Source organism: Drosophila pseudoobscura, chromosome X (assembly GCF_009870125.1).
Source record: "Drosophila pseudoobscura strain MV-25-SWS-2005 chromosome X, UCI_Dpse_MV25, whole genome shotgun sequence".
Classification (NCBI taxonomy): domain Eukaryota; kingdom Metazoa; phylum Arthropoda; class Insecta; order Diptera; family Drosophilidae; genus Drosophila; species Drosophila pseudoobscura.
In genome coordinates, this window is record NC_046683.1 from 19531349 (window position 1) to 19551612 (window position 20264).

Sequence of the window (20264 nt, forward strand, 5' to 3'; positions counted from 1 at the left end):
TCAAAGCGTTGCCGCTTGATCGGAAAACAGCTGTTGATAAGCTTTATCAAAGCTCACAAGATCTTCAAATCGAATTTTTTACGGCCTAGTTTTAGGCTGTAGTTTTGGGAATTAGCCGTGGATAATTAAAATACAAGAAGGCAAGACAAGCCTCGAATATTACAAAATACGAAGACTTCGGCGCAGCGCAGTCAGTTCCAATATCGGAGAAAATATGCCTCGTCCTGTCCAAGACGCATAATTTGTTATTGTCTTATTGGGCATTCCGTTTTGAGCCGTTTGCTTGTGCGAAAACACCGACTTTTATATGTCACAAGTGCAAAGTTTGTGAGATACGAGAAGATCTCCTCCTTGATTATGTGAAAAATCATGATGAATTTAGACTTTTCCACTCGCCATAAGCCTAAAGGAAAATAAATTCCATACGCACAGATTTCCCGCGGTCCCAATCGCAAGCTAGGGCCCAGTCATGCCGTGCTCAACGCAAATTGATCATCACAGAAACAGCAGTAGCAATCACATATGTAGATAAAATCCATACTCTCAATTTTCAATCTCTATTACCCCAAAATTCCCATTTGAAACATAGTTTTGTTTAAGATTTTAAAAGCTATTGGTCTTATGTAGCTGAGAGCTACGACAGAGTTGCAGTTTCAATCTTTCAAATGTTCAATGTTCCGATCAGAAATACAAACAAAGTAAGTACTCTGTTACAGGGGGGCTACAGTCGGGGGATGAAGACTAATCGAAGGGATCGTCCACTCGGTCCAGGTACTGTATCAGTGTTGCCATTATCTTCTCGTTCCCATTATACTCCCAATACACTCTGCGACTTAATGACCGCAACGCTAGTGCGACTGTCAGATTGGACAAAATAACGCGGACTGGGAGTCAATCTCTCGAAAACGGAACTCTGTTATTCACAAATAAATACAAACATTAAGTGAACGCAGGCTTTCCTTCAGCGACAGTGTCCGTTACTTAAGGTTGGTTAAATGATAAGAAGCTTAACTGGAGCCTGAATAGCAAAGAAAGAGTGAAGAAAGCCACGACAGAAGGCCTCTATGCAAAAAAGGCCATTGGGCTTACTTTCGTACAACTGCAGTAAAAGTGCGTTAAAAGATCATAGATTTTAGTAGATAGACGGATATTAAGGCATAACCTTTGCCCCTCTACTGTACTGAGTAATACACTATGCCGACGTTTCCAGGAGCAACGGGACAAGCAAATAAGAAGCAGACCTACATTTCCTTCAGTTAGCAAGGGCGAAAATGAAATTGATTGTTCAGTTTTCATAATGCCACGACACAAGGCTCTGATGGAGATTGGGCGGTGGATCATGAAGCGCTTCGAACAGCTCGCTCTGAATGTGGAAGAGGGCGTGCTCAAGAGCGACCTGAACAAGCATCATCAGATTCGTAGATGGCATTATCGAGAGCTACATATGTACATATGTGAGGCCGGTGGACTGCACAATGGTCAACATGACCCACTGTGGGTGGTATCGTCATCTACTTCGGTAATGCTTTTCTCATATCAGACGTTGGCGACCTGGATATGGCGCAGAAGCGGCAATGGATCCCAAGGACACCAAGCAGCTTTGAACTCAACTGAAACTGAAAAGTCGGCACACATCTATAATTTCGTCAAATGCCAAAAGAAGACATTATAAAGGATGTTGGATGTGACAATACATCTAATAACTAAATGAGGAATACCCCTGATACAAATTTACCACATATCTACTTACCATGAACACCCTGTGTTATGAAGACCTTTAAAATAAAAAGAATAATCTGTTCTGTTCTGTTGCAACATTCTTATAAACCACACGTGTTATTCTTTCCACCTATAGCATAATCCCCAACAATAACAACACAAACATAACACAATAACTAAAGATGATTAAGATGAGTAACGCCCAAACATTTCAGTTGTTATATGCAGCGAGGATTTTGAATGAACAAAGTCGATATATGTATATACGGATCTAAAAATAGAAGGAACTTTCATGTGTAAGCACAGCAGAGCACTGTACTATACTATACTATACTATACTATACTATACTATACTATACTATACTATACTATACTGTATAGTGCCGAAGACACGATTATGAAATTTCTTCTTCTTCGAAAATCCTTTTGCGATTGACTGGTTGGATGATAAAATAATATATTCTCGGCATTCATGTTTAATACTTCAGAAATATTCATTAGTTTAAATATAAAATAACGGCTTAAAATCCCCCACCCCATTTCATAATAATAATTTCGTACGGTTGGCGTATCGTTGAGAAATTAAATTTAATACAAACTTCCATAGAAAAGAAAACAATTGGAACACACAAAAATACCCTATCTAGGAAGGCTCTGAGCTTGCACTTGACTACAAATTGGTTTGAGTCGTAAGCAAACCTAGTCCTCAGTTCAGTCTTACATTTCTCTTTGTACAATACACATCTACAGATCTAAAATTATAAAGTTGTTTGTTTTTTTTTTTTTTTTTTGAATATTTTTGATCAAGTGCGAATACACTTTTTTCCTTTTTGAAAATTTGTGACAGCTCTGCGGTTTTTGTTTCGTTGACTTGTTTTGTAGTCATGTCTGAAGACGACTGTTCATCGACTCGTGACTGGGCTTTGCCCTCCTCGAATGGGAAGCGATCCGATGCCGCTTACCGCAAACAGCGGATTCTACCCACACACAAGGGAAGAGCTGTGCTCAACCTTGCGGCACAGCGGCGTGGAAGGATGCCTTCAAAGCCCCGAGCACCTTACCGTAGTGCAGCAGCTCCCTTTTGCTCCCTACAGCCAACGCCATTGTCCGTGCATCTGGAGCGCCCGTATAAGGCTGAAGCCGAAAAAACGCGTCCCCATTGAGCGCAAAAGCAAACGCACATGTGGCAAGGACAAGCCCAAGAGCTCGGAAGTCTGTTGCTAAGAAGTCAAAGCGCAATGTCCAGAAGCCCTAGTGCTAGAAGACCGATATGAACTATAGAAACAAAACTAGAATATGAAAAACAAAAACAAACCAAACGAAATGAACCGAAACAACACAAGACCATCGTCAATTCAGGAATCCTCGAAGCAAACTCAAATTGAACTTGAAGAAGCCCCATCTAGGACGAAGCCGACTTGGTACAAAAGAGCCACCCACGAGCATACGGCGATTGTATCTGATGTGAGTACAGGGGACATGTGCATGTGGGTAATCCAATAGGATTGTGTGTGCAGTCTATGATTCCAGGTAGAAGGATTCATTTTGTTCCCCTCGTAGATTTGGCGCCTGAGGAGGTGTCGGCCATCACTCTGCTGAACCGTGTGGAGACCAGTATGGCATGGGATCGACACGTGGAATACCAGCTATGCTATTGTCGTGGCCTTTTGTCTTTTCGAGAACCGACTGGCGCGACTGGCCTCTTAAAAGCTCTTAAAACGGATTGCCCAGTGAGTGGCAGTGCTGGATGGCAGGGAATGTATTCTGAATAAATAATAGTAGTAATTCAAGAGTATCCACCAAAATGTTAAAATATCGTAACCTAGATCCGCTGTATTCTTTGTGTATTCTTTGTCACAAAAGTGTGATTGTTGATTACAAAATCGATAGGCGCTGACAGTCGGTCAGCGTTGGTTAAGGTTGATCAAATTTTCGATACCGTGGATTAGCCTTCCGGAGCAGCTGCCTCTACGATAAAATCTTTGATCAAGTAGCTCCGTCTAGCTCTGTTCAGCTCCGACATTGGCAGCTATTGGGGGTTTTGGTGAAAATGGATATGTGTAACGTCCAGAAGGAAGCGTTTCCGGCCCCATAAAGTATATATATTCTTGACCAGCTTCTATAGCCGAGTCGATAGAGCCATGTCTGTCTGTTCGTTTGTCCGCCCGTCTCAGAGACTGTAAGAGCGAGAGTGACGACATTTCGTATATAGACTACTGTGATATGTCACTGTTACAAGGTTTTTTTAAAACTTCACCCCGTCCCCTTCCGCCCAACAAAGGACGAAAATCTGTGGCATCCACAATTTTAAAGATACGAGACCGACCAAAAACGCAGAATCGTAAAAAATGAGCACCTAGATCTCAGAGACTACAAGAGCTAGAGCAATAAATTTGGTATCCACCGTCCTGTGATATCGAACCTCCGCAAGTGTACTTCAAAAATTGGCCGCACCCCTTTCCGCCCCCGCAAAGGACGAAAATCTGTAGCATCCGCAGATCGCAAAGAATATTAGAGCTAGAGTAACCAAATTCCTGTTAGATCTCACTTCTACTCATTTTGAGTATCGGGTATAATTAGTTTCGGACTCCCAACTCTAATTAATATTTCTTGGAAAAAAACTTGTTCATTCACTGAAATGGCAATTGCAATACCAATGCATAGACTTCTTTAACAGCATATCACATTCAAAATTCGACTTTTTTAAATTTCTTTTCCCTTTTTTCCCCTTATCATATAAACATTTCGAGTATTTTCGGGATCAACTGCTTGTAAAAGCACATATTAAAAGCTGCAACATTTAAAAATTATATGAATATCGGATAGCGACAGATAGCTAGATTTTTTCTTGGAACTCAGCTCCCCATTTCTATAAAAAATACAATTATTCGATTAGCAAACTGTTCGATATTAGGGCAAATCAATTGCTTACAATGAAACATCGAGAAACGGAACATCTGTCGATGTTTTAGAATCTCTTGAGATTGTCAAGAGATTCGAAGGCTTGTACTCGAATCGGCCTTTCTAAACGCTAGTTGTCAAAAAAGAAATCGTATTGTCCCAAGCAAAGTAATTAATGCAATGCATTGCAATGGTATGGGCAAAATATCAAATCGCCTTATAAAGTGGTATTTACAAATTTACTGAGGCTTAAATGTAGAAAAAATTTACATAATTTACAGAAAAATCATGATAGTCTCGTTTTGCAGGTGAATCTCGAAAAAGTGAATAGTACCTAAACGAGGGCTCTGGAACAATTGGCATATTGTAGCATAATTAGCATAAGAACCCCATAAATTATATCATGAAAAGCTAGACCTCGCAAATAAGCAATCAGACATACGCTAAAGACACCTATATCGTTCGGTATTTTCTGTCTCTTTTCTCAATGTGTCCTTAAATGTCCTTGTCAACCGTCATTCGCGGGCTATGGCGCTAGCCCTTAACATTAATTGATTTAATTAGTTGTTTCAAGTATTCATATTAGGGTTTTCGACCAGTTTGAATCTCAATCAGACCAATCATAATATTGGTCTTAACACATAAGATGGTCCATAAGAATCAATTAAAGATATTGATTACCACTAGACCTCGGATTTTGCATATTTGCATATTTTTATCAGATTGTTACCAAAATTATTATTTAGACGTTTGATCGTTCAAATATAACGAATTTGAATGCATATCGAAAATATGCATACAAAATATACGAAATGTATGCAAACGAATTTCATCGAAAAATTTAAGCATATAGTACTTTCCCTTGTCCAACGCTTTACCATATATTGTTCCACCATATATTGGTCGCAGGCCCGACTTGAAACCAGAGCAAAACTTTATGACAACACCGAAGATGTGCCTCTCTATATGAAGTCTCTCTGTGACATATTGTTAGTGTAATTTCTTATCTGTTTGATCTCTGGCATTATTTTGAGCGATTGATTTGCCCGTTTTAATTTGTTTTCATTTTCTGCAGTCTTTGAAGTTAAGTGTAGTGAAATGCCGAAAATAAATAGGTGCAAAATACATTTTATGGGAAAATGGTTTAAGAGCCGTACCGAAAAGTGCTTTAAAATTGTTGGAAACGATATAATTTGTGGTGGTAGGGGTATCCCTATACTCATTTCGAGTATCGGGTATAAAAAGCACGGTATACAAAAAAAACTTTTGGCTTATTCACCAATTACGAAGCCGATAATAATACAGCTATTATATGCTGCAGGAACTGGAAATAGTTTCCTCTCTCTTTGCATTAAGATTCCGCGGGAGTGGCTGTGGATGTGGAAACTGAACCCTCGGCTACCCCGGGAAAGTTATCCAACTTGTGGGCTACATCCTGGACGCGGCAGCATTGCACCAAGCCATAGGCGGGGTAGTCGCGAAGACTGCCGAACACACTATTCTTCAGCCAAGCCACCTGCTCGCACATGGTGGGGCAGAATTCGTTCATGTCCTCGGCCTTGAACTGCAAGAAAAATCAAGAGACGTTTAGCCAAAGTTGTGGGGAACATGCCCCATGCACATGCCGACTTACAAACGGGGAGTTGTGACCGATTACGACGAACTCATCCTGTGCCTTCCCAGTCGGGTGCAGGTCCCGCACATGGGCCCAGATGTGGGCGGGCAGTTTCAGCGGCGAGTGACCGTTGTCTAACTCGATGCTGAGGATGCGACTGGCATTGCACTCTCGCATCAGCGGCATTGAAAGTTGACCCGAAACCCCCAGACGAATATCGAACTTGGACCCTGCTGGCTCGATGGCCGCCTGTAATGCATTGAGCCACAGCCTCCAGTTGCCGGTACGCAGGCTACGCAGCCAAACGACACTGAGCATTTCCTCATAGCCAGCCAGCTGTCTTCTGATATCCTCATCCTGCACCAGGCTGGTGTACTCAAAGATAACCCCGCCGAAAAGCTGCTTGAGCTGATTGTCCTTCTTCCAGTATTCTTCAATTACCATCGGACTGCAATGGAGCCAAAGAGTTCTTATTGGAATCTTAAATGGGAAAACATGGTGCTATACCCACCTTACAGTCTTGAATAGACTTTTGGTGTATGTCACGTTAATATCCAGTCCAAGGACATTCAACTGTCCCAATTGAACCTGCTTAGAGGACGGACTTTTATAAACCTACAAAGAAAAAATATCACGCTCACTGACCGTCCCCTACCTTCTCAATAAGCCTGTTCTTTGGCGGATAAGCCGTGTAGCTGACATACTTGAGCTCAAGCCCAACAATGTCGTAGCAAATCCCCGCACTCTTAATGGATCCCATTTCGCCGAAGTCCTGCGCAACCACGAGCGTCATGTGGTCTCCGCAGTCTGGTAAGCTGGTTCGACTCTCGAACATTAGGGAAACCGTCGTTCCCCTACAACGAACACTTGATATAGCGTGTGAAGGGTATTTTTTCGAATTAAAATGGTCAAGATTACAAGTAAAAATTTCACTTGTGTCCTTAAGTTTCATCCAGTTGTAGCTACCAAAATAATCAATAGAAAAATAACAAAAAATTAAATTACGGGTATATTGAGTCTAAAACAACAAAAACATTTGCCAAGAATGGTAACTAAGCCTTATTTTGATGGAAAGTGAAATGTTGAAGCAACTAGTGTAACAAACCTCCCTCCATTAACTTCAAATCCTCCTGCACAATACATCTGTACCGATTCGTAGGAGTCTCGTACAAATGGGACCTGGGCGTCAGTCAAAAGGTGCCTCGACCCGAAGCTTGTCAAGATTACGGGTGCTGGATCCATTATCGCCATTTCGCAGCGTCCGATAACATCCTCGGGCAGTATGGAGAGGACCGACAGCCCCAGAATAAGGGTGTACAGAGGTAGCATCGCGATTATTTTCAACTGATTGAGACCGATCGAAGGCGGAGTATTTATGTAGGAAATGAGGGAAAGAGAGAGACACGAAGCGGTCGTGTTTTCGTCGCGTCGTCTATGTAGAGCAGTAATCGGCTCTGAGGGAGCCGATGGTAAGAGAGGGAGATCACTCTGTTCTCGGTTCAGCCATGCATCAGACTACCACATTTATATGTTTCTTCTGTTCAGCAATTCTGGACTCTCGAGCCTCAGCACCGTCGAAGCGGTGGTCACGTATCGCCGATGTCTTTGGAGCGGCACAGTGGGACCTTTGGCCGTCTCAGCTTGCTAAATTAGTTAGTGAATATGAGTTCAATAAATATTTGCATTGAGTACTTACATATATATAAACTTTGAGTGCTTATATCTCCTAAACTAAATGTTAATGTGTGTATGTGTGTGTGTAGGAAGCTGGGTTGCATACGGTACATAAACCGTCTACAGTTTGGTCGTCGCAACTAGAACTTGAACCAGTTGGACTGCGGAGAGGGTATCCTACGGTGCGCAAGTGAGGATCTGAAGACACAGCGACAGCCTCTGATGATTGCGATGGAAGATGAGTGACAGGCAGCTATGGTACTGTTTCTGATACTGACTTTATTGAACAAATGCATCTCCTTATATAGCTAACAGTGGAATTCTTATTCTATGGGAAGGACCGCACAGGCTCCTTGTGAGTGTATTTTTAGATTGGGTACACTTACTCTGTGCGGGGGTTATATTTCAGTGTATTTACTTAGGTACTTGGCAGCAATAAAGTAGATAGTTTATTACTTGATCCCTTTTGGTGGGTTCGAGTTTACAAGTGCTATTGTCTATTCTTAGTTGCTAATGTATTTTTCGTGTCGTCATATTCAGTTACATGAAATGACATGAACAATTTTATTTATGAGTATTTGTGTATGAGATTGAACTGTATATTCCTAATATTCATTAAATACATGTCTGTGTCTGAACATTCTCCCGGCCGTTGAACTGGTGTTCAACCATCGCTCAAGTCGACCGCAAACCGGCGTGCAGGGGGTATAGGGGGTGATGACATGGCTGGATCGGGATTTGATGGCCTTGGTTTCCATAGTTGATATTTCTCCCGGAAAATGAAAGCGATGATCAATAAAATTAATATTGCTAGGGTTGCGTAAGCAGCGAGTTGATGGTGCTGCACGGTGGTGAGATGTTGTGGCAGCTCCTGATGATTGATGGTTGATAGTTGCTGGCGTAGATCATCAAGTTCTTGAAAAAAGTCTGATGTCTGGTTCTTCAGTTGCCACATTGGTGGCGAGGGTGATGTCTCCGGTGGGCTCACGTCATCAAACCGAGTGTAAGTCGATTTTACTTCGCTGATTGTGGTGCTGAAGGTGCTGATGCTTACTTCAGTATTGCGAGCAATGCAACCAGGGTACATGGAGAGTAGACCAGTTCCTTCCAGTGTTATGGTTGACGGGACTCCGTTGCATACTGCTTGAAGTTTGGTTGTAGAATGCGTTGCGAAGATCCAATTATTTGGATGCTGAGTTTTTTGCCACACCGTGTCAGCCTTTGTGTGTGTTACCTGTTACAGTGTTTCTGTTTTATTGTTAAACAGTTGAAACTCACAGCGATTGTCTACATTGAAGATCGTCTGGTGGTCAAAGCAGATGAACTCCTCGTTGTGTACTTTAAGACAACGTCGGAATTCCTCTTGGGTAGTGCCCATGAACTGGTCTCGGTGGATGTTCACCGTTATTATGGTGGTTCTGAGGTCAAATAGACTCCAGCTTGTTGAATCCCAAAACGGAATTGGGATGATGCTGAAAACTTCGAACTGAGCTGTTGAAACCAGCGGTAGCGTCAGTTTGAAGATGACATGTTTTGCAGTCGGGGTTCCTTCGGCTCGCATGATTCTGTATAGCTGAATCACCTCCTTCGTTGTGACCGGCAGCATTTGATCTTGTGGCAAATGATCCCGTATCTGGTCTAGTTGATCTATTAGTTGCTCGGGAGACCCCAGCGTGGAGCTTATTCTCCGATGATGAATACCGATTAGGACATCAGATATGTCGGACTGCATTCGTTGGAGAGTTGTTGTGAGCAGGGTTAATTGTGCTATTAGTCCTAAGTACGCTTGAGTCAGATGATCGCTGTGATATGACCCTCTTTCTCGGTTGATGGTAGCCATATGCTGTTCCAAAATTTTTAGGCAATTATCAGTTGTTACTTTGTCTTTTCTGACTACGTTTATTGTCGCGTCGATAATTGATGTTTGGTTTTGGAGCAGATGTAGTAGAAAGTCTTCATTGGTTTTCACTTTCTCAATTACTTGAGTCATCTCTTCTGCGTATTTTGCGTCGAGAACACCAAAAAGGCTGCTTGCTACGTTTCCTATGATGTCCAGCGGCGATCTGCGTTTTCGAGAGGTTTTCATTAAAACGCTTACTGCTTGTAGCTCGTTATGCACATGTTGAAAGTGTTGAACTATGGAGTTACATGCCGGAACATTTTTTAGTTCAGGGCACATGTATCGTAACTCTGAAATTCCGGCAGCCATTAGTTGCATATCCTTCCAATATGGGTCCAAGTCATAGTATACGATCATGGTCCACTCAGACGTTGCTATTCTTGATGTTCCAAGTTTCTCATAGAATATTCCTGGCTTGTTTGCGAATTGTGTCACATTTATTGACTGTGACAATGCTAATGGAAGCATGAGCAACAGCACCACTAATGTTGACGTTAATGTAGGTGAAATTTTTGTTGTTCGCTGTGTGGGTGGCTCATCAACCTCCGTGGTGTCACTGATCATGTTGTGGGAACGTTTGACTGCCACATCTTCTGGAAAGAGCGGCGCTAGACGAGTGATCGGGCGCTTGTATACGCCAGATGCTGTCTTAACGTCAACCACTCGTACGTGGTTGTCCTGTCCAGGATATGTCTTAATGATGCGACCCATTGGCCACTTCATTACAGGAAGGTTGTCTTCTTTAACCAAAACTAATAATCCTTCAGGTACGTTTGGTGAAGCGGTCTTCCATTTATGCCGAGCTTGCAATTCTTGGAGGTATTCTGTAGACCATTGTTTCCAGAATGAATGCTTTAGGCGCGATACCAATTCCCAGCGCTTGATCAATGTTCTTCCTTGATGATCAGTATTGACGTCAGGAGGCGTTGTTAATGGTTCACCAATCAGGAAGTGTCCTGGGGTGAGCGCTGTTGTATCAGTGGGATCATTTGACATTGGAGTGATGGGTCGAGAATTGAGAATTGCTTCAATTTCGATTATTACTGTGTTTAGTTCTTCAAATGTCAATGAGGCTGTGTTGGTGGTTGTTATCAACAGCTTTTTTGCTGATTTTACCGCCGCTTCCCAGAGACCGCCAAACGATGGAGCCCTGGGAGAAATGAATTTAAAATCCACTTGCTTTTTGTTGCAATGATTCGTGATCAGAGCACTTGCCTTTGAGCTGAATATAGAGTCTTCTAATTCTTTAAGCTGATTGTTTGCACCCACAAAGTTCGTTGCATTGTCGCAATGAATAGTTTGGCACTTCCCACGTCTACTTAAGAATCGACGCAGGGCGGCCAAGAATGCCTCTGTGGTCAAGTCGCTTACCAGCTCCAGGTGTACTGCCTTTGTGGAAAAGCAGCAGAACACGGCGATGTACGCCTTATCTGGTCTTTTGCCTCGGATCTTATGGTGGATCGAGATTGGTCCACAGTAGTCGACGCCTGCATTAAAAAACGGGCGTGCTTGTGTGACTCGTTGTGCTGGGAGATTGCCCATGATTTGGTGCATCAGCTTTGGCCTAGCTTTGGTGCATCTAACACAGCTGTGGATGATGCTTCTAGCCATTGTCTTGTCATTGATAATCCAATATTGTTGTCTTGCGATTGCCCTTAATGCTTGAGCACCACAATGCATGTTCTCCTCATGTAGCTCCCGCAAAATCATTTTGACGATTGGGTCATTGTAAGGCAGCAAGACTGGGTGTTTTGTTTAGAGCTTCTTCAAGTCTACCACCAACTCGGATGAGCTCATCGTCTCCTAGGAAGGGAGATAACGATATGATCGAGCTCTTTTTTTCCACAGTCTTATATCGTTGGAACTGTTTTAGCTCTGCTGTAAACTCGACTTGTTGTATGGTTCGCAGGATTATAGTGCGGGCGTGAGTCAGTTCTTCTGCGCAGAGCGTCGTGGTGTTCGCTCTGTTGGTTTTGTAGCAGAAGCGTAACATATATGCCACAATGCGTTGCAGCTTGTGAAACGAGTTGCTATGTCTGCAAGTATATAATTCATCCCCAAGTGCGCTAGGTGTGATTGGCAAGCTTACATGTTCAGCTTTTCTCTCAAGATTGCTGGGTTCTATGTTGGGTGCCTTCGTCCAGTTGTCTCGAGATCCGTGCAGGAATAATGGTCCATATAACCACAGATTGTGATCTGCCAGTCTGCTTGCTGCGATTCCTCTCGACAGGACATCGGCTGCGTTGTTGGCCGATGACACGTGACGCCATTGTGACTGGTTTGTTAATGCCTGGATTTTGGCTATTCGATTTGCCACAAAGGTATGGTATGTTGATGACGATGCGTTTATCCAGGATAACACAACGGTAGAATCACTCCAAAACCATCCTAAAACCGTGTTAATGTCCATGTGCAGATCCTGTCGGACTCGGTTTGTGAGCTCGGCACCGAGGACTGCAGCACAAAGTTCTAACCGTGGTAGCGATTGTTTGGCTGTCGGCGCCACACGTGATTTCGAACAGAGCAGTCTTACTGACACTTGGTTGTTTTTGTATGTAGCGCGTACATATACAGCTGCGCCATATGCTCGTTCTGATGCATCTACAAACGTATGGAGCTCTTGGGTAACTGGAATTTTACCATCGTAGATATGCCGGGGAATTTGCATTTTGTTCAATGTTTGTAAGTCGTCCCGGTATTCTTTCCATTCGATTTGGTGTTGTAATGGTAATTCGTCATCCCAATCCAGTTTGAGCTCCCAAAGTTGTTGCATGAAGATTTTTGCCTTTACTACCACCGGTGCAAAGAGTCCTAGTGGGTCAAAGATTTGGGCTAGTTCGGAACATACTACCCGTTTGGTGATGTGTGTAGCCTGGCTTTTCTGTGTTCGTCCACACAATGTATCCTTCTTCGGCATCCAGATGAGACCCAGAGTTTTCACGCTGTAGTGCTCTAGTGTCTCTCCTAGTTTTACATCGGTTACAATATCCTCTTTGGGGATTCCTTGGAGAAGTTGCTCATTGTTGGAGCACCACTTGCGCAATTTGAAACCGGACGGTAGCAATATCTTATTTAGTTCTTGTCGAACATGAATTGCTTCTGGAATCGTGTTTGCTCCAGTTAGACAGTCGTCAACATAGAAATCTGTTTTTAATGTTGTTGCTCCTACTGGTAGTCTGTCTTTGTATTGTATTGCCAAATGATCCAGACATTTCGTTGCTAGGAAAGGAGCAGCTGTTGTTCCATACGCTACTGTTTTCAGGCGATAGTACCTGATCTCTTCGGATGGATTGTTTCTCCAGACTATCATCTGATGGAATTGATCCTCCGGATTCATCCACACTTGCCGGTACATCTTTTCTATGTCCGCTGTGAATACGTACTTATGCATTCGAAATCGTAGCAGAATGGACATAAGTTCGCTCTGAACGGTGGGTCCAGCCTGCAGAATGTCGTTCAAGGATTTCCCGCTTGTTGACTTACATGATGCATCGAATACTACCCGAAGCTTTGTGGTGGTGCTCTCAGGTTTGAGTACACAATGATGTGGAATGAAGTAGTGCCTTTTGGGAACTTTTGATGCTGGGACAATCTTCATATGTCCTAGTCGTTCATACTCTTCCATGAAGTCCACATAACTCTTCCAAGTTTCTGTTGAGCTTCGCCGCTCCAGCGCTAGGAATCTTTTTGTTGCGGTTTCCAAAGACTCCCCCAGGGCTGAAGGGTGTTCGGAAAATGGGAGCTTTACAATAAAACGGCCGTCTGAAGCTGTCTGAAGATTTTCTATAAAATGAGCTTCACACCGTGCTTCCACTGGAGTGCGTGGTTTGTCTTCCGTCTCTAGATTGTCCAGAGTCCAGAATCTTTCCATGAGCTCGTTTACTCCCGTGGCACAAATGGGTGAGGAGTCGTGGGCAGATTTGACTTTTCCTGCCACAATCCATCCCAGTTTCGTGTTTTGTAGCAACGGGCCTCCTGTCCTTAGCTGCTGTTGATTTGGTAGCAGCAGCGAGTAGTAATGCTCGGCTCCGATTAGCATGTCGATTTTGCCTGGCTTATGGAAGTTTGGATCTGCCAGTGAGATGGTATGTTTAAGCTATCTGAATCGAGTGCCTGAGCTGGTTGATCAGTTTAGTTTGAGTGACAACATTGATGCCATTCGTTCAGAGATCAAGTTTATCTGTGATCATGAATCTAGCAGTGCTCTGAAATTAGCAACCTGCCCGTTGTTGGCTTCTACTGCCACCTTTGCTGTGGCCAGAAGATTGTAACTATTGTTACTTGCTGCACCAACCGTCGGGCCTCTTGATTCTGTAGCTGCGCCTGATGCTGTTTCCAAATGTAGCATCGTGTTGTGCTTCTTGTCACACTTGAAGCAGTTTCGACCAGGGCATGCGTTTGTTTTGTGATTTGTTCTAAAACAATTAACGCACATTTTTTGTTTTTGTACCCAATTTAGTCGTTCTGATGGAGACTTGGAGCGAAATTCTTCGCATCCGTAGAGCCAATGGCTTGCTTTTTTGCAGAATGTGCATAAGGGTGCTCGCGTTCTCCCTGTGTTTGCTGATGCACATGTCGTGCCTTTTGGCTCTTTCCTTGATGCTGGTGGCTTCTTACTGGTTCCTAGAACCCGAATTCTTTGCTCCAAGAACTGAAGCATCGTATCCAGCGCCTGAATGTTATTTGAGCTTCCCAATGATTGCTCATACAAGGCCTTATTTGTTACATCCAGTTTGTTTCTGATAATGGCAATCAATATCGGATCCCATGTAGATATATTGATGCCCAATCCCTTTAGTGATGCAAGGGATTCTATGGTTGTTATATATAATTCTTTTAATGACTTTGGATCGTCATTAATTGTTTGGTGATTGAGGAAGCGGTTCAGTACCGTGTTCGAAACATCTCTGCGATTGTTGTATGCGTCAACTAGTATTTCCCAAGCGGCTTCATAATTTTCTTCCTTTAGATCGATATGTCGAATCAATCTTTCTGCCTCGCCGGTAACGGTGGTTTTAAGATACCACATCTTTTTCACCGTAAGCATGTTGGTCTCATGCACCATGCATGAGAACAGATCGAAGAACTGGGTCCATTTTAATAGATCCCCATCAAACTTTGGGATGCTGATGCGTGGAAGATGCACGTTATCCGTGTTTGGTGTGGCTGATTTTGCCAATGCTCTTTGGACCTTACTTTCCAGTGTTAGGTAGGATTCCATGTCATACCCTCCTTCCACTGGGTCCTCATATTCCTCATGAATTGTGAAGTGGACTTCCTGTGCTTGAGTTAATAGTGATTTTATCAAATCATTTGATGTGCGTCCATCCGCCTCTGAAAGTTGTTCCAGATTGCGTTTAACGGACTCTACTATGGCCTTTTGTCGGCGACATAGTGAAAGCAGTTTGCTGTAATCCTTTGAGGGCTGCTGGATCAGACCGCTTTCTCTGGGATCTACTGGAGGATTCTCATGCTTTTCTTTAAAGATGATTTGACGTTCCCCACGAGCACTAGTAGTCTGTGATAGCTTATCCAGGCATTCAGACCAAATGTTAATGTGTTGCTTACAGGTTGTACGTACATACGTCTTCACGGAATTTTACGTATTCATCTGTTTTGTCTGTATCGCGAAGTTTGGAATCGTTTTTGTTGAAGCGATTCCACGCATTTTCGAGTGCTGATATTTTGGCTTGAGTTCTTGGGGATCTTTTTTAAAGTTCCGAATGCACCTCGATATTTCCTCACCAATATCTTGTTGCACATTCATTGCCATTGTAGCGGCAGCTTCTGCCCCCATATGTGTATCCATTCTATCTGTTTGTACTTATTACTTTTTGACCCGTTGGGAGTGTTTTATTTGCTTTGCAGCTGGATACGCTCCGAATCGCAACCGTTGTTGGTCAGAAAGGTAATAGTACAGGTGATGTGTTGGATGGAGGGATTTGTGCTGTTTCCAATCTATGGAACGCACGAAAAACAAAAATTGATTGCCTCGGTGGTAATCGAATTCTATAGCTGTTTTTCTGTTGGCTGATAACCTGAATATATCAGATTTGCCAAAGTGATACTTATTGGTAGGAGATGCTACCGTAAGTGTATGGCCTGATGCCAAATTTTTATTGAAGATGTCCTGTTGACTGCTTCAATCTGATGTCCAGATCGAATCCTTTCACTGTAGCTTGTTATACAGTTTGAAAGGATGACCAAGGTCGGGGGTCACCAAATATTAATGTGTGTATGTGTGTGTGTAGGAAGCTGGGTTGCATACGGTACATAAACCGTCTACACTTTGGTCGTCGCAACTAGAACTTGAACCAGTTGGACTGCGGAGAGGGTATCCTACGGTGCGCAAGTGAGGATCTGAAGACACAGCGACAGCCTCTGATGATTGCGATGGAAGATGAGTGACAGGCAGCTATGGTACTGTTTCTGATACTGACTTTATTGAACAAATGCATCTCCTTATATAGCTAACAGTGGAATTCTTATTCTATGGGAAGGACCGCACAGGCTCCTTGTGAGTGTATTTTTAGATTGGGTACACTTACTCTGTGCGGGGGTTATATTTCAGTGTATTTACTTAGGTACTTGGCAGCAATAAAGTAGATAGTTTATTACTTGATCCCTTTTGGTGGGTTCGAGTTTACAAGTGCTATTGTCTATTCTTAGTTGCTAATGTATTTTTCGTGTCGTCATATTCAGTTACATGAAATGACATGAACAATTTTATTTATGAGTATTTGTGTATGAGATTGAACTGTATATTCCTAATATTCATTAAATACATGTCTGTGTCTGAACACTAAAACTATCTTGAAAATTCGATTGGAAAATTCTCTATTAGATGCGTAGATTAAATTTATCTAAAGCACTCATACAATTTTTTTACTATAGAGAATTTTCCAATCGAATTTTCCCACTGTGCCGCTCCAAAGCATCGGCGATCCGCGACCACCGCTTCGACGGTGCTGAGGCTCGAGAGTCCAGAATTGCCGAACAGACGAAACCGATGGGCAGCGGGGTCGCGGTAGAGACAAAGTACAGGCGAAAAGGGAATTGAAACCCCACGCGCTCCCTCGTGCCTTTTGGGTTCTAATATTAGGACCCGCCATAGAACAGCTTTTTGGTCGCTCATGCAACATCTTGGTATTGTATAGTCTTTGGTAATAGTCATATCAATATACAAAAGTAGCTGAGTAAGGTATTTTTAAAAGTACTCGGGTGTTCTTATCTCCCATGTCAGGCACCTTTCTATATTTACGTGCATTAATAAACTCGTGTTTCCACTTAAATCTTTTAAAAAATGACTTTAAAATGTTCTTCCCGCTCAGCGATCTTCGTATTGATAATAATGCAAGTACAGTGAGTAGGACGCTAGGGAAGATGCTCCGTACGCCGAGTAGTCCTAGCTTTTAACCAGACTAGAGTCATTCTCTACTTAATAAAGCCTTCAATACCAGAGGTTCTTTGTGCCCTAAATGTTTCTTTAAAGGTAAAACCGAGACGATTTTGAGCCGAAATGAGTTGGCAAAAGTCATTTTGTGAGTAGCGCACAGTGGGCGAAATGGCCAATCCTACTATCAATTTATAGACTTGTAGCTTTTTGGTCAAAGGAATATATGACGTTTAATTGTATAAGCTAGTTTAAAATAGCTGTGGAAGTTGACCTTTGGAAAAGTTTTGCTTAAAAAACATATTGCATTGTTTGGTGGAGTGCATCTTGAGAGATGTGTACGATCTAGTTGCAATTGTTAGCATACACCATAACCATACAGTATATAGATGTGCCAGTTTATACTACGAAGACTAAGAGACTTCGGCTCTGGCGTTCGGGTACTGACGCGTCATCAGAGAGAGAACATCTTTGCATGTGTTAGTACACACGCAATATGTTTCGACAAAAATATATATTTTCAATCACATATGTGATTGTTGGTTTTTTCTTTTTCAGATTTTTTGCTTCCAGCATGTTTTAATGTATGGGTGCACATGCATTCTCACGTACTTAGCGTGTGTGTGTTTAGTATTGCTGGCCGCTACTGAACTGAAATTTGAGTTTGGTTCTTGTTTTGGGTCTTTTGATGAACTGACCTACCACCACAAAATAAATGAAGAATGGGCAGGGGGTGAGGGGGGTTGACGGTACACTGATTTATACCACAAAATATAAAATATTACAATAATATAAATACTTATCGTAGTAGTATGAACTGGCACATCTACATATATACTGTATGGTTAGTAGCAGAGCCTATTATGGTAAATGGCGGAAAACAATAGTGTGTTCTTCTCGTAGATCCTTCATATCCTAATGTGCCGTTACCTCTGAACACATCATTTCAACCGATAAGCGTGTACATACATATTTATTGAATTGTTTATAAAATATGGTTTTTGTTAATGTAACCGATACAAGCGGCGCATCTCTAAGATGTGTGACGTATAGAGGGAATCTGTTTTTACAATACAAAAATTATGAACACGTAGCATATTCGACATGCAAAAGTTAATTTTTTAAATCAGTTACTGAAATTCAATCAGGTTTATTCGGTCTCGCTGAAAGATAAGTAAAATCACATAAAAAACAATCGCCGAGCAACAGCGCTGTTAACTGTTAACACCACGTTAACAGTCTGTGAACGTAAAAACGTTTCGCTGCAAAAGCACGCTATCCATCTTTCACGATCCACACGACATCCAAGCTTACCTTATGTACATACATATATGTATATATATAGAATAGAATCGAATCCTTGAAATATTTTTTCAAATTACCCAAAACCTTTTTAAAATACATACATATATTCAAAACCCCACTACGAAGACGCCGCCCAGTGCTCTAAAGTCGCGTACCGGTAAATTTTGGCATGTAAAAAGGGGTGCGGCTCGTAATTATATTGTTTACACGCGCGTAGATCTAGTAGCTGAAAAAAATCAAACAATAAATAAAACGAAATGAATGAGCTTCACTTATACTTTCATACATATGTATGTATGTATGAATGAACGTACCTACATACAGCACAGCAAATAAATCCGACAGCATGAATATGTACATATGTCTTAAATTAAATTGGGATATATTGTGAAGCCAATATAAAGTCGTAAAAAATTCCGGTAAGTCCCTGGAATTCGGTAGGTGGTAATGTGAGACAAATTGTCTCAGACAATGAAGTGGAGATGGCGGGATGGACAAGGAAATACGGCGTGCTTCCGTGTCGGCAAATCAAAAAATAATGTACACTTTTTCATCCATGCAACCACTGCATATATATTTTATATATTTTGCTTGTCTTCATATTAAATTAACGAAATAGGATGTACAAATGCCATACTCCGGTTAAAAAGCTAAAAGTAAGAAATGACGTGACATTCCATACTCTGGCACTATTTTTTCTTTGACTTGTTTTGCTTAAACCTTGCTTTAGACACAATGAGTACTTAAAGTAGATAATCTTGTAGAAAATGTATTCATCAATTGCCTTGTTGTTAGTCAGTAAGTCAAGTAGAAAATATCAAATCGAATATCAATATCGAGGAACCAAGGGGGTATTTTAATATTCCAATCTACAAGAAGAATTTAAAATTAGTAATATTTCCCGCCATTTGCTTCAAGTCGTTGAAGTGTTTAAATAGAGGGGGCCTAAGTGGGCTAAGTACGGTTTCTTATCACTATATTGTTGTTGAGGCACCAAATTTATGTAAAAACAATAAAACAAGCCAGTGAAGTAGAAAATGGATTCATTAATCGGATACAATTATGTGGGCAGTGTTGAGGGTTCCATCACTAACCATACTGTATGAAAAGGATCTTATAGAATTGAGGTAATGTTTGTCATCGCTGGCTCCACTGAATGCAGAAACTCTGTTTTAAAGCTATTAACGATATTTGGCAGTTAGTGGTTATCTTACTGACACCAATAATAGTAATCTATACATGTATTTGTACAGGAAACTACTCAAACGCATTAATAGGTATAAGACATGTCAATCTGAAAAGTCATTACTAAAGTTTCAAATAAGCTTGGAAAACAGAATTTTAATGTTAATGAAATTAAATAGGATATACAAATGTTCGTACTCGTAGCGGATACCTGTTGACCAAACAATTACGTTTCGTTCCGCTTACACTTAATTTTTATGTCTTGACTTTATTTGTTGAAATCTTATTTAAAAAAAAAAATAATAAAATAGAGTATTCAAAACTAGCCAATCTTGTAGAAAATTGATGTTTCAATCGGATAAAATTATGCGATCAGGTATAAAAGTCCCAGTTAGTTAGAAATAGCAAATCGATTATAAATATTGAGGAATATGGTTTCCAATCCTTGACGGAGAACGATTAACCCATTGTAGACCATTGTAATATTCCATCGAAAATAATTTAAATTGAATAAGTTTTGCGCAGTTCAGGTGAAAGATATCGCGGTTTATTTTTTAACATCAAAGGAAAGA

The 20264-nt window shown here is 41.6% G+C and overlaps 1 protein-coding gene and 1 long non-coding RNA gene across 3 annotated transcripts; one reads left to right on the top strand and one right to left on the bottom strand.

The window, feature by feature from the left end:
• Positions 1–2464: 2464 nt before the first annotated feature.
• Positions 2465–3514, top strand: LOC26534369 (uncharacterized). Its single transcript, XR_001452524.2, has 2 exons — positions 2465–3183; positions 3280–3514. It is a non-coding gene; the product is annotated as an uncharacterized lncRNA (long non-coding RNA).
• A 1962-nt stretch (positions 3515–5476) lies between these two features.
• LOC4815671 (uncharacterized) lies at positions 5477–7592 on the bottom strand. 2 transcript variants are annotated; one of them, XM_015185542.2, is made up of 5 exons: positions 7341–7592; positions 6891–7197; positions 6747–6826; positions 6254–6683; positions 5477–6184 (listed from the first exon to the last, which is right to left on the bottom strand). In XM_015185542.2, exons 1-5 carry the CDS (start codon positions 7562–7564, stop codon positions 5972–5974), a joined length of 1254 nt encoding a protein of 417 aa, XP_015041028.2. In that variant the 5' UTR covers positions 7565–7592; the 3' UTR covers positions 5477–5971. The 2 variants fall into 2 exon arrangements, with proteins under 2 accessions (XP_015041028.2, XP_001355341.3); XM_001355305.4 differs by having other exon boundaries at positions 6747–6823; positions 7341–7591.
• Positions 7593–20264: the final 12672 nt, after the last annotated feature.

Excerpts from the sequence above, each read along its gene's own strand:
- LOC4815671 (XM_015185542.2), bottom strand. The coding sequence starts at position 7,564 with ATGCTACCTCTGTACACCCTTATTCTGGGGCTGTCGGTCCTCTCCATA. Across the intron at positions 6,827-6,890 it reads AGAACAGGCTTATTGAGAAG|CAGGTTCAATTGGGACAGTT; the intron begins GTAGGGGACGGT and ends CCGTCCTCTAAG. Across the intron at positions 6,684-6,746 it reads AGTCTATTCAAGACTGTAAG|TCCGATGGTAATTGAAGAAT; the intron begins GTGGGTATAGCA and ends GCTCCATTGCAG.